The 16,692-nt window shown below is 41.9% G+C and overlaps 1 protein-coding gene across 3 annotated transcripts in view; it reads right to left on the bottom strand.

Annotated features, from left to right (window-relative positions):
* plpp1a (phospholipid phosphatase 1a) overlaps nt 1-16,692 on the bottom strand; it is a 112,076-nt gene that overhangs the window by 63,055 nt on the left and 32,329 nt on the right. Inside the window, exons 1-2 of one of the 3 annotated variants that reach the window (XM_078549757.1) lie at nt 15,198-15,336; nt 4,547-4,698 (exon numbers count right to left, since the gene is read on the bottom strand). In XM_078549757.1, the coding sequence (XP_078405883.1) occupies nt 4,547-4,669 (123 nt within the window). In that variant the 5' untranslated portion in view covers nt 4,670-4,698; nt 15,198-15,336. Of the gene's footprint in view, nt 1-4,546; nt 4,699-15,197; nt 15,353-16,692 lie in introns of those variants that run through there. The other 2 variants (XM_078549751.1, XM_078549745.1) reach the window with 2 other exon arrangements.

Below are 16,692 nucleotides of genomic sequence, written 5' to 3'. Positions count from 1 at the left end.
TGTGTGTCTTATATGTCTTGCATGTGTGTATAGGGATTTAAGAAGGGGCAGAGTTTAAATTATGGAGTTAGAAATTAGCAGTTCATATTTCTTCCTTTTGCCACTGGTTAACGACAGTTGTTCAATAAACAGTTATTTACTTAATAAGTTTACAAACCTGGTGTTAACCCAAATTAAGCAGCTAGGTAAAATTGTGGCAATTTGGTGGTTTGGTCAGACTTCACATTTGTCACGGCTCAGGGAACAGTGTGGCATGATATTACAGCGCACTACCCTCAGTGAGTCGTGACAGTCGGTGGTGGAGGGAGTGGATGCTGAAGGTGGCGGAAGGGGTGCCACTCAAGCGGGCTGTTTTGTCCTAGATGGTGTCAAGTTTATTGAGTGTTGTTGGAGCTGCACTCAACACTCATCCAAGAAGTGGAGAAAATTCCATCACACTCCTTACTTGTAGGTGTTGGTCAGGATTTGGGGGGTCAGAAGGCGAGTTACTTGTTGTAGAATTCCCAACCTCTGACCTGTTCTTGTAGCCACAGTAATTATATGGCTGCTCCAGTTCAGTTTCTAGCCAATGGTAACTCCAGGATATTGATAGAGGGTGATCCAGCAATGGTAAAGCAATTGAATGTCATGGGGAGATGGTTAGATTCTCTCTTCTTGAAAATGGTCACTGTCTGGCACTAGTGTAGAGTGAATGTTACTTGCCACTCATCAGCCCAACACCGAATGTTGTCCAACTTTTGCTGCATATGGACACGCACTGCTTCAGTACCTGAGGAGTTGCGAATGGTGCTGAACAATGTGCAATCATCAGCAACATCCCCATTTCTGACCTTATGATGGAGGGAAGGTCATTGATGAAGCAGCTAAAGATGGTTGGGCCTAGGACACTACCCTAAGGAATTCCTGCAGCGATGTCCCAGGGTTGAGATGATTGACGTCCAACAAGCACAACCATCTTCTTTTGTGCTAGGTATGACTCCAACCAGTGGAGTTTTCCCCCTGATTCCCACTGACTCCAGTTTTGCTAGGGCCCCTTGATGCCAAGGGCAGTCACTCTCATCTCACCTCTGGAGTTCAGCTCTTTTGTCTGTGTTTGGTCCAAGGCTGTGATGTGGTCAGGAGCTGAGTGGCCCTGGCGGAACTCAAACTGAGCATCAGTGAGCAGGTAATTGCTGTGTAAGTGCCGCTTGATAGCACTGTTGATGACCCCTTCCATCACTTTGCTGATGGTTGAGAGTAGAATAATGGATGGTAATTGGCTGGGTTGGATTTGTCCTGCTTTTTTGTGGACAGGGCATACCTGGGCATTTTTCCACACTGCCGGGTAGATGCCAGTGTTGTATCTGTACAGGAACAGCTTGGCTAGGGGCACGGCTAGTTCTAGGTCTTCAGTACTAATGCTGAAAAGTTGTCGGGGCCATAGCCTTTGTATTATCCAGTGCTTCCAGCCATTTCTTGACATTACACGGAGTGAGTCGAATTGGCTGAAGACTGACATCTGTGATGCTGGGGACCTCAGGATGAGGTTGGGATGGATCATCCACTTGGCACTTCTGGCTGAAGATTGTAGCAAATGCTTCAGCCTTATCTTTTGCACTGATGTGCTGGGCTCCCCCATTATTCAGGATGGGGATATTGGTGGAGTCTCCTCCTCCAGTGAGTTGTTTAATTCATTCATTCAAGACTGAATGTAGCATGCCTACAGAGCTTAGATCTGATCCATTGGTTGTGGGATCACTTAGCCCTGTCTATTACTTGCTGCATCCACTGTTTGGCATGCAAGTAGTTCTGTGTTATAGCTTCACCAGGTTGACACCTCATTTTTAGGTATGCCTGAAGCTGCTCCTGGCACACCCTCCTGGACTCTTTACTGAATCGGGGTTGATCCCCAGCTTGATGATAATGGTAGAGTGGGGGATATGCTGGGCCATGAGGTTACAGATTGTGGTTGTATACAATTCCGCTGCTGCTGATGGCCCAGAGCATCTCATGGATGCCCAATTTTTGAGTTGCTATATCTGTTTGAAATTTATCCCATTTAGCACGGTGGTAGTGCCACACAACATGATGGAGGATATCCTCAGTGTGAAGGCAGAACATCATCTCTACAAGGACCGGGCGGTGGTGACTCCTACCAATACTGTAATGAACAAATGCATCTGCTGCAAGTAGATTGTGAGGGTGAGGTCAGGTAGGTTTTCTCCTCTTGTTGATTCACTCACCACCTGCCGCAGACCCAGTCTAGCAGTTATGAACATTAGGACTAGGCCACCTTGGTCAGTAGTTATGCTACCGAACCACTGTGATTCATCAGCTGAGGTGGGGGGAGGGAGGGGGTGTAATAGGTGGTAATCTTTAGGAGAGAACGGAAAGCGATACTACTGGACAAGAAGAAAAAGTTAGGCTGGATGTCATTTTCTTCCCAATGATGTCACACTGATGTGCATATGCATAATTATAGCTCTCGCTAGAGAAATTCCATCAGCAATGCCTCGGCTGCATCCTCTGGATTCAATGGGAAAGCCTTTGAACAAACGCTAGTGTCCGTCTTGAAGCCAGCTTCACAAGTATTCAGGAAAAACTCTTGCAAAATCAATCACAATGGTTTGGACACTGTGTCCGAATGCCCAAAAAGCATCTTCCCCGCCAGGTTCTGTTTTCTCCACTCTCAAATGGCCAACGTTCCAGGGGAGGACAAAGAAAACACTTCAAATACACTCTAAAGCTCTCCTTGAAGTGCAGCAGCATTGACATCAATGACCGGGAGAAGCTTGCTACCAATCATTCAAAATGGTGACAACTTATCCATCAAGCTGTATAATGCTTTGAGTCACAATGTCTTAATGATGAGGCAAAGGCAGAGAAGGAAAGAAGAGGAAGCAAATCATGCATTCCAGATCCCACCGCCCAATGGGATGTCCTGCCACACTTGCCCAAAGATCTGCGAGTTGAGAATCAGCCTGTTCAGTCACATAGCAGAAACACATGACCCAAGTAGACTTCATCCTCAAATTAAGGGACAGCTGACAGTAACAAACAAATTAAAAATGCTTTGACAGTAAAGTTCTTTTTCCTGAAGATGATACTCCTTTAAGAGGTACAAGCTACACCCAGGAGTTGATATTAAAGCAATACAGCAAAGCTAAAGTAATTATCCTAGAAATTGCAATGAAGTCAGAATGATGGCAGAACATTGGCAGGAGCTCTGCCCACCTTTAGTAGCACCCTGATGTCAGCCTAGGTCCGGGGGTCAGGACCATTTATGTATTTAAGATGACCTGGGGCTATTTATAATGCCAATGTGATGAGTGTTTCAGTTGGCCTGTGGTCCAAAGATATTGGAAAATATTTTAAATATTTACCTTTGCCAAAGGATGGGACATGGTGGCGTAGTGGTAATGTCACTGGACTAGCAATCTAAAGGCCCAGCTAATGCTCTGGGGACATGGGTTCAAATTCCACCTGTGGTAGCTAGTGGAATTTAAATTCAATTATGTATCAAAAAATCTGGAATTGAAAGCCAGTCTCAGTAATGGTGACCATGAAACCATGATTAATTGTAAGAACCTATTTCACTAATGCCCTTTAAGAGAAGGAGATCTGAGGCCTACATGTGACTCCAGACCCACAGCAATCTGGTTCACTCTCAAGGGCAGGTGGGCAATAAATGCTGTGATGCCCACATCCCATATTTTAAACAATTGGTTACTTAAAGTTACCCCCATCAAGTAACCTATAAAACACACCCAATATCACTTTCAACAGAATATGTTAGAAATGCTGTCAAGGGCGGGAACTAATGAACAACTAGCTGACCATCCAAATTTTCTTCTTCACCTGCTGATTTATCAATATAACCAGACACGAAAATCAGGGACAGTCATACGGACTTGAAACATTAACTCTGTTTCTCTCTCCACAGATGCTGTCAGACCTGCTGAGTTTTCCAGCATTTTCTGTTTTTATTTCAGATTTCCAGCACCCGCAGTATTTTGCTTTTAAGAAAATCAGGGACATGGTTTTAATTTTAAAAATACTCCTTCCATATTCTTTATCTCCAGAAGGCAATGACAGCTACCAGGACAAAGTCAGCAATCTAGTACCTCAATATTTTTTTATGTAAGCCGAAATAATGACTGTCAATAGGCGATTCCATCAATGTGGCATCTTAGCTGAATCCTATTAAGACCTCATCTGACATCCGCAGTTAGATTTTCCCCCAGGAATGACTGGATAGTGATTAGGTGGGAACCGTGACTGGGCAATATGGCCAACTGCAACACCCAAACTGCCACCCCAGCTAAGAACAGTTCACTCAGCACTGACTAGGTGATGAACCTGGGCTAACTTCATTGAATGGCTGAGTATCAAGCTGGAATGTCTATTTACCCACTAATCCACTGAGGCAGCTACCAAAGTAAAGTCAAAAAGGCCTTAGTTTTCCATGGTGCAACTGATGCATAGGCCAGATCGTGAGCAACATAATTTGCAACAGCAGACGAAAGCAACAGAGTGAATTGTATGGAGTAAAAATGAGTTGACTTACTACCAGTAGAACAAATGGAGTAAATATGCCAGCTAATAATTGGTAGGGGATGGTGTCCTCTTTGTATGGGTACTTGATAGTTTCATCATTACAGTAAAATCCTCGTCTGAATGGTGAATGCATCGGTGTAAGAATTGCAAAGGGCAATCCAGCTAGCAAAAGCAATGAGAAACCAGACTGTCAGTATAATCAGATACCATATAAGCTGCTCGATGATCCATGTCCAAATGTTACCTGACTTAATTATTTGGCTAGCACCAGGCTATTAGGTATAGATTTAAAACAACAGAAAATATAAAGGCAGATGATGTGACACTTGATGGTACACTAAAATGCTATGTCATGTGATCACAGCAAATGGGCATCCAAGGGTGATTCCCCACTTGATGGGCACATTATCATTATTGCTAAATGAAACTGGCCACATAGAAGATGGAAAAATCACCAGAGGGGTCTATTGTTCTGTGCATCCTGCTAACCAGGTCAGCTGAGCTGCAGTGCACCTGCCTGCCATTTTTTGGACGCAGAATGGTTTGTGATGAGGAGGGAACAAGAGGAAGGAAAAAAGTCACCATTTTCAAAAGACCAGCTAAGAAAGAAACAAACCTAGAATCAAAAAAAAATTGATTAGACAAACAATCAATACACAGCACCACTGAACATTTGAATTCAGATCATGTTAACAGTCCACTGTTAAACTTGAACTTCATTTTTAGTGGAGCTACAACTGCCCAAGTTTCAAACAATGAAAGGTCGCTAAGAATGCTAAAACAATTGTGATTAAACTATATATTTCTATCCAGTTTTCTCCCTTGATTCAAACTGGGGACAGTCTTTGTCCTCCATGGTCATGTAATATGCTGCTGCTCTCACACAGGGAATGGCCAATTAGGTTATGTACTAAAGGGTTACCAGCACCTGCAGAACTGTACTGTCATGAACAGAAAAACTTGACAGGGCAGGGGAAAGCGATGTTATAACAGTGATATTGAACCACGATTTTTGGTTAAACTTTGGATATTCTTGTGAATTTCATGAAGTAGTGCTGCTGTCAGTGGGATTTATGTAGTGGGAGTCCGTTAAAATGGAGATATGATCAATTGCGTACGGCACCTGAGGTACATGTCCAAATTCCCGATGGGCACTCTGCCACACAAAGCTCTGCGCCAGGAGTTCCTAATCATGGAACTGAGCCTCATTATAGTATCATAAAAAAGGACAGAATTAACCAGGTTTCCATATATACCTTCTGAACCTTGAATTGGAAATGATATCTGGGATGATAGCCTGACAGTGCTAATAATTATATAGGCTATATATGCAGCAGAATGTTGTGCAAATCATTTCTTTTTAAACCAAATGCATGTATTATTTCTGCATTGTGTAAACAGTAAACAGTATAGCAATAAAATAAAACTAACTTCATTTATCAGTTTTCTAATCCAAAATGGTTTTTTGTAACAAAGCTGAAGAAATAATAAGTAGCAACTACCAAATGATAAGAAATATATGCAAAATGTTTGTGCAATTTACTGATACAGAAAATCCTGGAATTATTCTCCAGAGATTAAATTTTGAAACAAGATTTTCTGCAGACAAACTATAAGTGAAATCAGATTTTACTACTGCTGCCAGGATCCACCATCATTCTCCTGTGGGCCTGTATGATCAGCATTTTAGCTTATCTTGACTGTAGTTTTCAGCATGGAACATTGAAAACATCAGGAAGGGACATTAAAGGAAAGTTTTCTTGTTTCTCTTCACCTCGTCCATTGCCTCACCATTGTAGGTAAGGCAGAAATAATTGTGCTTATGAGGTAGCAGTTTGTCCTAAAAACTGCAGTTTGGCAGAACTCAAGGCAGTTACTGGCTTCCAATTCCCCCAACAAGCATCACAGTTCATCCAGCACCAGAACGCTGAAAAAAAGGAGATTGTTCTACACCTGCCTATTATTCTTCCTGCACTGCCTTTGGTGGAACCAGGGCCAAGGCATCCCTTCACACCTAGGTCTCATGGTGAAGACAGCATTTATCAAATTTTAATGAAACAAGATTTCCGTGGATTAGAAGTAGCTTTGAGTTACAGTGACCCAAGCTTCTCTGTCAGAACTTCAAATAATCAACAAGAATTAAAGTTTGCATACTGTAGACAAATCATGGCTTTTAAAATTGCACATTCTTTTTGGATTGTCTGTTATGTAATTTCTCTTATTTCACAAAAAGCATATTTGTTTCTTTTTATTTATGATAGGGTAGCAACAAGCACCACAGAGTTTAAACATTATCCTGTGACTGAGGGTAGTTCGACCATTGCCAAAATGACAACCATGTTAATTATCTCATGAGGCAGCAGCTGTCGGTAATGAGCAGAGATTGGAAATGCCTATACTCCAATGGACCTAGTTAACACCCAGCTATTTCCTAATGAAATTAATAGCTATTCCATAAAAAAGCTGTCACAAACTCATTTATTCAAAGTAATGTAAATTTATACAGTTTCACAGTTCTCATTAATGTTAACACAGCAGCATTCAAGAAATTGAAGGAAAGGTTGGCAAATGATTATTGCCAAAGGTTAAGCTAGGAACAAGTGGGTTATATTGGGTGCACTTTTGCACATCTCAAACATATTTCAAGATGTTTTATGGAAGGAGCGATGCAGAGGCAGAAAATGGGCAAAAATGAAGAGAAGGGAAGACAAAACAACATTGTTTGGAACTCACAAATTCAATGAGGGTTGTAAAACTTTCACACCAATCTTCAGTAAAATTACAAAACTTCAGCAGCACAAAGTAACTACAAAAATATTTGTGGAAAAGTCACAAAACTCCCAGTATTGACTCCAGGTTAATTCAGATTGCTAATCTAACCAAGCAATAAAAAAAAACACAAGATGTTGATGATCTAATATGAAACCACAGCAAAGTTATATAGAGGTCTGTATCAGTAAGAAAGATTTTTTGATGTGCCTGTGGAACAGGATGAAGTACAGAGCAAATGGAGTTAAGGGGTGGCATTATCAGACTTCAAAGTACACATTTCCACAGTTTATTGATAAAATAGCTCTTTGATGCCTTTATTGGGTAAGTGTCCACAGTGTGAATAAATCAATTGAAAATGGCAAAATCTTCTGTTTAATGGATGATCTGTGCTGAGTTAGTTTATCTCAGCCACTTAGGCAATTGGTACTATAAATGGCCTCAATATCTTTGCCTAAACAATTTCTTGCCCTGATTGCTGAAATTCCAATAAAGGGTTTTATATGGTCTCCTTATTTAAAGAAGGATATAAATGCGTTGGAAACAGTTCAGAGAAGATTTACAAAACTAATACTCGGATTGGGTAGGTTGTCATATGAAGAAAGGTTGGACAGGCTAGGCTTGAGTCCACTGGAGTTTAGATGAATAAGAGGTGACTTGGCTGAAATATATATATAAAGTTCCTGAGGGGTCTTGACAGGGTCGATGTGGAGAGGATGTTTCCTCTTGTGGGAGAATCTGGTGCAAGGGACAACTGTTTAAAAATAAGGGATCGCCCATTTAGGACAGAGAAGAGGAGCATTTTTTTTCTCTCTGAGGTTGACAGTCTTTGGAACTCTTCCTCAAAAGATGGCGGAAGCAGAGTCTTTGAATATTTTTAAGGCAGAGGTAGATAGGTTCTTGATAAGCAAGGGGGTGAAAGTCTATTGGGGGTAAGTGGGAATGGGGAGTTTAGGTTCCAATCAGATCAGCCATGATCTTATTGAATGGCGGAGCAGGCTCGAAGGGCCCAGTGTCCTACCTTCAAATGTTTGTGTAATATCTAAAATGAGTGTGTTCTTTTTAAATTCCCACTTCTACACACTTTGCATCTCCAGCTTAAATAAGTGAGAAACAAGTTTTCAAATCATTATCCAGAAACTTCTGTTAAAGAGTATATTTTAGGAGAGGATAACATAGAATTCAGTTATACTGTTCATCATTGTTGGGTTTTGTTCTGACACCGCCTGTGCTCACACCTGTGTATGACTCCTTCGTTAAATTATTCAAAGGGTTGGTTACAGCTGTGGAATATACCTTTGCATAAATTCAGGGTAAGAGAGAAGAACAGGAGGAATGAATTTATATTTGGAAACAACAATAATTTGCATTTATATATCATCTTTAACACAGTAAAACATCCCAAGACGCTGTTTTATCAAGCAAAGTAATCAAATGCTTTCCTTCTGAAGATTGAAAGATGCATTTATAATGACAATGAAGATAACACTAATGAATTTTATATTTTAAATTTAGTGATTAAAGTAGAGCTCAAAAATCAAGCAATTTTCAACTCAAGTGGGAGTGGAAGACTGATGGTATTGGATCAATATTCCATGTAGTACTATCTGAAACATGTTGTGATGTGATTGAGAGCCATCCAAAGGAACTGCAAGGATAACAATTAGACAGGCATTCATGGCTCACGGGGATATCATTGGGAGGTCTGATGGTATTGTTGTCACAGGGAAGAGGAACCTCCATTCTGATCTACAAAGTGCTACCTTTCCACAGACATTGGTTTGTGGGTTAAGATAAGGGCAGGAGGCCCAGACATCTGTTAGGTACACTAACAGATGTTAGTTCCGTTCTGCCGAAGGGCCATGAAGGCTCGAAACGTTAACTGATTTCTTCTCCACCGATGCTGCCAGACCTGCTGAGTTTTTCCAGGTAATTCTGTTTTTGTTAGGTACACTGACTTGCTTGGCAGTGTTCCGCCTCAGGAAAGTTTAAGTGTTAGCAGGAGAAAGAAACCCCAAGCAAGACCTTTGAAAAGACTAATACCCTTTGTTTGAATATGAGTGGGCCATTAAATGTGCTTCCACCTGCAGATCCATCCCAGGTCTTGCCTCCTCACCACCCCAATTTATCATTCCTCTTTTACTTGCATCTTGCATTTTGTTGTTTCCCCTAGGATGCCTCACTTGAGTTTCTCGTTACATGTTCCACTGAGTTTCCTGGAGTCCTTTCCATGAAAGGGGATGGACCATACAAAGGTGTTTACTTATAAATGTCATGCATGTTATTAGGGCCAACACAGAATATCACTGCAGGGGATTAGACTGGAGGAAGTTGACAGTGAAAAAGATCTTGGTGTTATTATGCATAGATCACTAAATCTTCATGACCATTATATGGAAATCGTAGCTAAAGCTATCAAAGTATTGGGCTATACTAACTGAACCACTTAGTATAATTCAAAGGACACCATTTGACACTGGGCAGGTCACTGGTCAGACTGCATTTACAGTAAAAACAGAAAATGCTGGAAAAACACAGCAGGTCTGACAGCATCTGTGGAGAGAGAAACAAAATTAATGTTTTGAGTCTGTATGACCCTTCTTCAGAGCTAAATAGAAGTAGAAATGTGATGAAATTTATATTAAGGGGGTTGGAGCAGGTGAAGCTGGATAGAAGGAAAAGTTAGAAGTGGGTAACTATACAAGTGACCAACCCGACACCCCGCTGGTCCTCCCGACTACACGCCCTGCCCCCCAACTAGCCCCCCACCTCCCGACTATCCTCCCAAACTGCCGACTACATGCCAGTCCCCAGACTACCCTCCTAACCATCTGACTGCCCCCTACCCGTGGACTACAGCCCGCCCTCCGATCCCTTGACTATGCCCTCCACCACAACTAACCCCGACCCCTCAACTAACCTCCCAACCCCTGAGAACCAACTAACTACCGCCCCATTCCCCAGCTACACCCCACGCCCACAACTTTCCTCCCAACGCCCCCCCAACTACGCCCCCCAACCCCTGACTATCCTCCCAAACACCAGGGGAAGAATTTTCCCCCCCTTGGGGGAGAAGTTCAGGAGCGGGCGCGCCTCCGATCGGCGCCCCCAATCGGGGGCACACCACCATTTTACGTGGGCGGGCCAATTAAGGCCCGACCAGTGTGACGTCCGCCAGGAAGCATTCTGCGCTCCATGTGCTAAGCCGGGAGTGTGCTCTTTCACGCATGCACACGAAAGAGTGCACTCATTTCCCTGAGGCTAAGTGCTGTCAAATTTAAAAGTGGTACATGTAGAGAAATGAAATTTCCCTGACATGTCCCCTCATGTGACACTGTCACATGAGTTGGGACATGTCCATCACTAAGTAAACTTTTATTGCATTTTTAAAAACCTACATGAAACCGCATCCCGCCCGTGGATGAGGTTTTATGCTTTTTCTGAAGCCCGCCAGGGCTCCCGGCCTGCCCGCCTACCTTAAGGTTGGACGGGCAGGTCCATTAACTAGTCTAATTACTTTTTAAATGGCCTCAATTGGCCGTTGACAGGTCAGCGGGCGCACAGCTGATTCATCTGTGCCCCCGCCGACCTGAAAATTTATATGACGCAGGGTGACGTCAGGAGTTCCGCCTGACGTCATCCCATGTTATTTTATGTGTCAGCAAGCGGGCCCCGCCCCCTGCTCACCAACCTCAATATCCTGCCCCTGGTCTATTCCCCCGCCTCTGACTACCCTCCATTCCCTGATTACACCCCACTCTCAACTACCCCATCACCCCCGACTGACCAACCAAACATCCCCAACCCATCCTATTCCTCCAACTCATCCTACACGCATCCCAGCCAATCCTACCCCCGACCCATCCTAACCCCACCCCCAACCCATCTTATTCCCACGATCCATCCTATTCCCTGACCCATTCTACCCCCACCCCAACCCCAACCCATCCTATTCCCCCGACCCATCCTACATCCATCCAGGCCCATCCTACACCCAACCCAGCTCATCCTATCCCCCGACCCATCCTACCTCCACCCAACCCATCCTATTCCCCGATCCATCCTATCCCATTCTACCCTCCCCCACCATCCTGCCCACTGACCATACTCACTTACTTTCTCCCCGACTTCTGAAATTGGTTGGGACCTATAACCTTGCCTGGTTTACGGCAGCTAGTTCTGCAAATAGGGGGCATGGCTTCACTTCCCCTGATGCTGCTGCCCTGTACAGAGGAATCCCAGGTGCCGGTACTGCACATTTCCTAGCAGGCCCGAGTTGTAAGGTTAGGTGAGAAATGTGCAGCTCCCAGCTAAGGTAAGTAAAAAGGAGTGGAGAGGCAATCCGACTGTGATTGCCACTGCACAGAGGTTCTGGCCCCATGTTCCTAAAGTTAACTTGTAAACAATGGAATTGCTACTCTACGATTTCTCCGTAGCTAAATCCATCCACCCAGGAAACCCGGATTATGACAAAGCATTAAACCCACTCTACTTCTGACCTCCAGCACCGACAGAATTACTCACATAATGAGCTCTACCACATATTGTTCTGCTAAATGCACTCCATCATGATGAGACAATTACTATTTTATTTTCTCTTTGAAATATAATGGCCAAAAATTGTACAAAAAGGATGAACATAACTGCTGATCATGGAGATGACCAATATGTATGTCAATTATTTTGGAAATGCAATATCAGAACCACTAAGCAGTTTAAGTTGTCATTTTTCACTCTACTAACTAGTTTACGTTACAACTCATACAGATCAGCTTCAAAGAAACCCCTGATAGAGGAAGCCATGAAACAAGCCATGTTGTTCAATATTCTCTCATCCCTTTTTGATGCGCATTTTTAATTTCTGCAAAGAGGACGGTATCTTTGTCAGTAAGAAGTCTTCTAAGTTGTCAGATCTGAAGTTGGAATGCTACTGGATGAAAGGGTTACCCATGGCAACTTAAAACTGATACAATAACACAGTTTCCAGAAGAGAATTTTATGGCAGCAATAAAACCAAGACACTGCAATCTATCATACAGTGACATTAAAGTCACTACGTAGCAGGCACAGAATTCACAGATGACTTCATTTTGTTATCCCATATTTTAGCCACAGCACTAATGGAATTGCCCAAACAAGAAATCAGAAGGTAGAAAGATTAATCATAGTCCCCTGGCTGAAAGCAATGTTTCCAGCACCTCACTGGGAACTCCAAAGGAAAAGTTATTTTTTCCTCCAACAGCAAAACAATAAAGTGTTAATCAGTTCACCAAGTTTTTCTTGACCAATTGCTAATAAATTACCATAAACTAGGACATGCACTGCACAATATTTTCAGTGGCAAGTGAATTGGGTCAAACTAATTTCCATCACCATGGACAAACGCAGTGAAAGTAGCATTAATTTGGGCGGGGTTGTGAGTTATAACTATTAAATCCACAGTGCCCATTTAAATTAATGTGAAATAGTTTTTTTAAAGGAGTGAATCGTGATTGCACTGCAGCATGACTAAGCCTGCAAGAAATCTGCAGTACCTGTGTATGCGGTGAGGCAAGAGTAATTCTCTGAGCACTGAACATTTGACCAACAATGCATATAATACCTACATTAAAAATAAACTTCTACATGTAACACTGATTACTCTAAAAATACAATGATGTTAATCCACAAAACAATTCTTAACTCATGGAGTTCAGGAATAAACTGAAAACACTTTCTTTTCGTCTTCCTTTAGCTGAAATGCAGCTGCAGTTTCCAAAGTATAAATGGAAGTCATCTGCTGTACTGTGAGCACCACTCAATATGTCTGTGCATCCTGTCTGAACATTAGCTGAAACTATTCTATTAATCATATAGTCAATAAAGATACTGCTGGATTACACGGTTTATAATGTTATTCATGTTGCTAGTCTCTCAATCTCAAAGCTGCTCAACACCACCAAGCTGCCCTCAATGCAGTGTATCAGTTTGACAGTGAGCTGCATCCTGTGGGCCCAGGTGAGGAGAGCCCTTGTATCCTCAGTTTTATTGTAGTTCAGGACTTCATTATCTCCCCAGTTACCATGACTTTTCATTCAACCAGGATGGCATGCTGACTTCTCAACAACTGCAGTCAACGCCACTCCATAACAGGCTGGCAGTGTTGCCTCTCTGCCCAATCTTTGACTCAATCAGCATTTCACCCCTCAGGTTTGGAATGCTCCAGCACCACATATGGTTCTGACAGAAAAGTGGCAAAGATGGAGCAACAAAGAGAAATCAGTGGAAGCCGAGGTATAAACTTGTGACTCTTGAGTTGATCAGCACTGTTCAAGTGCTGGAACTGGTGCAACCCTGCTCCTTCTCAGTGGCTTTTTAAGAATCACATAATCTTCAGCGCAAGGATCTTGCAGGTTCAACTCGAAAGTTGATCCTGTCCAAGACTAGTTGACATACATGGAAAAGTACAAAATAGCTGAAAGAATCAGACATAGCAACGTTGATTGGCTGCAGTAATAATTTAGTTGAATAAAAATAATAGGCCGGAGCAAGCCAGTGCCTGAATGTGCAGCTGTTGACATTTCCAAAAGATTAAAGCATTCATAGCCAAAATAGAAGTCAGTAGCTAGGCGCATGCAGTTGCAAACAGACAAAATCCTATTTTTAAAATAAGCATCTTATTTTAATTAAGACATTAGCTATTGCCTGACCCTCAAAACCACTAGTCACATTACATATACCATAAAGGTTTATAGCACAGATGAAAGCCATCGACCCAGTGTGTCTGTGCTCACTCTTTCTTAATGCAATCCGCAGGCTAACTTAGAAAGTTGATGCGCTGGTTTTAATTTTCCAAAGTTCCCTAGATTCGGGGAAGGTTCAATTAGATTGGAAAATAACAAATATAACTCCTTTATTCAAAAAGGGAGACAAATAGCAGGAAACTATAGGCCAGTTAGCTCAACATCTATCAGGGAAAATGTTAGAAGCTATTATTAATGATGTTATAGCAGGGCACTTAGAAAAGGTCAAGGCAATCAGCCAGAGTCAACATGGTTTTGTAAAAAGGAAATCATGTTTAACCAATTTATTGGAGTTCTTTGAAGGAGTCACATGTGCTATGGGTAAAGGGGAACCGGTGGATGTACTACACTTAGATTTCCAGAAGATATTTGATAAAGTGCCACATCAAAGGTTATTGCAGAAAATAAAAGCTTATGGTGTAGGGTGTAACATATTGGCATAGATAGAAGATTGGCTAGCTAACGGTTAGCAGAGATTTGCATAAATGGGTCTTTTTCTGGTTGGCAGGATGTGATGAATGGTGTGCCACAGGGATCAGTGCTGGGGCCTCAACTTTTTACAATTTATATAAGTGACTTGGATGAAGGAATGGTTGTTAAATGTGCTGACGACACAAAGGTAGGTAGGAAACTAAATTGTGAAGAGGATGTAAGGAGGCTACAAAGTGACATAGATAGGTTAAGTGAGCGGGCAAAGATCTGGCAAATGGAGTATAATGTGGGCAAATGTGAAATCGTTCATTTTCGCAGGAAGAATAAAAAAGCTTATTATCTAAATGATGAGAGATTGCAGAGCTCTGAGATTTAGAGGGATCTGGGTGTCCTAGTGTATGAATCACAAAAGGTTAGTATGCAGGTACAGCAGGTATTTAGGAAAGCTAATAGAATGTTATCATTTATTGTGAGGGGAATTGATTACAAGAGTAGGGAGGTTACATCTGGAGTATTGTGTACAGTACTGGTCTCTCCTTATTTAAAGAAAGATGTAAATGCGTTAGTTCAGAGGTTTACAAGACTAATACCAGGAATGGGCAGATTGTCCTAATGAGGAAAGGCTGGACAAGTTAGGCTTGTATCCACTGGAATTTAGAAGAATAAGAGGTGACTTACAGCTGATATAGGCAGTGAAAGCCCAACTGTATACAGCACAGTGGAAGTGATGGTACTGTTCTTGAAAGGGAACTTGATGGTTTCATCATCACAATAAAAACCTCTTTCATACGGTTTTATTTTGAACAAATTTAGAACGCCCAATGGCATACCAGCTGTAAGGAAGGAAAAAAGAGCTTTTAAGTGCACCTTAAACTACTTTACAATAGCAGATAACATTTATGAATCTTGATTCCAAAATATTCAAAGTACAAAACAACCCACTTGTCAGATGTGCATGCAGTGGCCTGGGGTGGGGTGTCATGCTTTCCAGTTTTCCGCCCATCCTGTGGGGAAGTGCCTCCCATCCATTCAGCAACAGTCTGAGACAAATGGCTCGGATCAGCCATTTAGAATTGATGACAGCTCGTGGGCACGAACACATGTCAAACCATACCATTGGATGTCCATGATCCCCAATCTTTGAGATTTATAGCTCTTCCTTCAGTGTTGACATTATTTAGTAATTATACCTAATCTTTGTTTAAAATTTATGTGGCTAAGTGCAGACCACATAACTGCAGAAAGCAAACTCAGTGATGTGCCTGTACACAAGAAATGCCATAGCTTTGTTTCACAAAACCACTGCTATGGCATTTATAGGCTCATATTAGGGCCAATATTTTTATCTGTTAATTTCACCAAATAAATACCGTAACTAACAAGTCTTTAGTCATAGACTGAAGAAGTGATTTGAGATTCCTATAGATTATCTGGAAATACTGTGTAATATCATTCTGCTGAACGACAGTTTTGCTATCTGTTTCATTTTGGAGAAGGTGACTAGTTGGGCATCTCCCAATCAGATTGGGGCAAAATTTATGCATTGTACAATGTTTTGTTATGCTGATATCTTCCTAGTTGGGAGTATAATGGTTATTTCCCCCCAATATGTTCTCCTGTAAACTGAAGTCATACTAAGAAACTTTGCTCATCTTGGGCATAATTTCTCCACAATGAGCCATGTATTGAGTACATAACATCTCTGGACTTGGATAAAGTTAGCAGTTTCAAAATACATTGATCTTTTTATCTTTATCTTATCAGAAATTTTCATTCAAAAAGTAGTGATATTTTTCTTTGCTATTTAATAAACCTTATAAGACTATTCATTTCCCCTTGCAATTTTTTCCTTTCCCCTTCTCTCTTAAAAGCATTGCCTCTTAGATGGGTTATGGAGCCATAGGTGCCAGTCACCTTCTGGTTCCTTACAAAGTTTGCAGAATTAACATGTGAACTTTGACAATGAGTCAGTTATTTGGCTATGGAGGGAATTCAGAGCCTGATCTAGTCCACAACCAACAGGACTCTCTAGATAGCAATCAGGGGCAGGATCCCGAGACAACCTTCCCCCTCATCAACCAGAGGATCCAAGGCCAATCATAGTGCTTGAAAAGTCATCTCTGTTTCTGATTATGGGTTGCACGGTTTAAAGTGTTACATTACAGATCTAATA

The sequence above is a fragment of the Cetorhinus maximus genome, chromosome 1, assembly GCF_964194155.1.
Source record: "Cetorhinus maximus chromosome 1, sCetMax3.hap1.1, whole genome shotgun sequence".
NCBI classification, from domain to species: Eukaryota; Metazoa; Chordata; class Chondrichthyes; order Lamniformes; family Cetorhinidae; genus Cetorhinus; species Cetorhinus maximus.
This window is presented reverse-complemented; position numbering and strand designations above follow the sequence as displayed.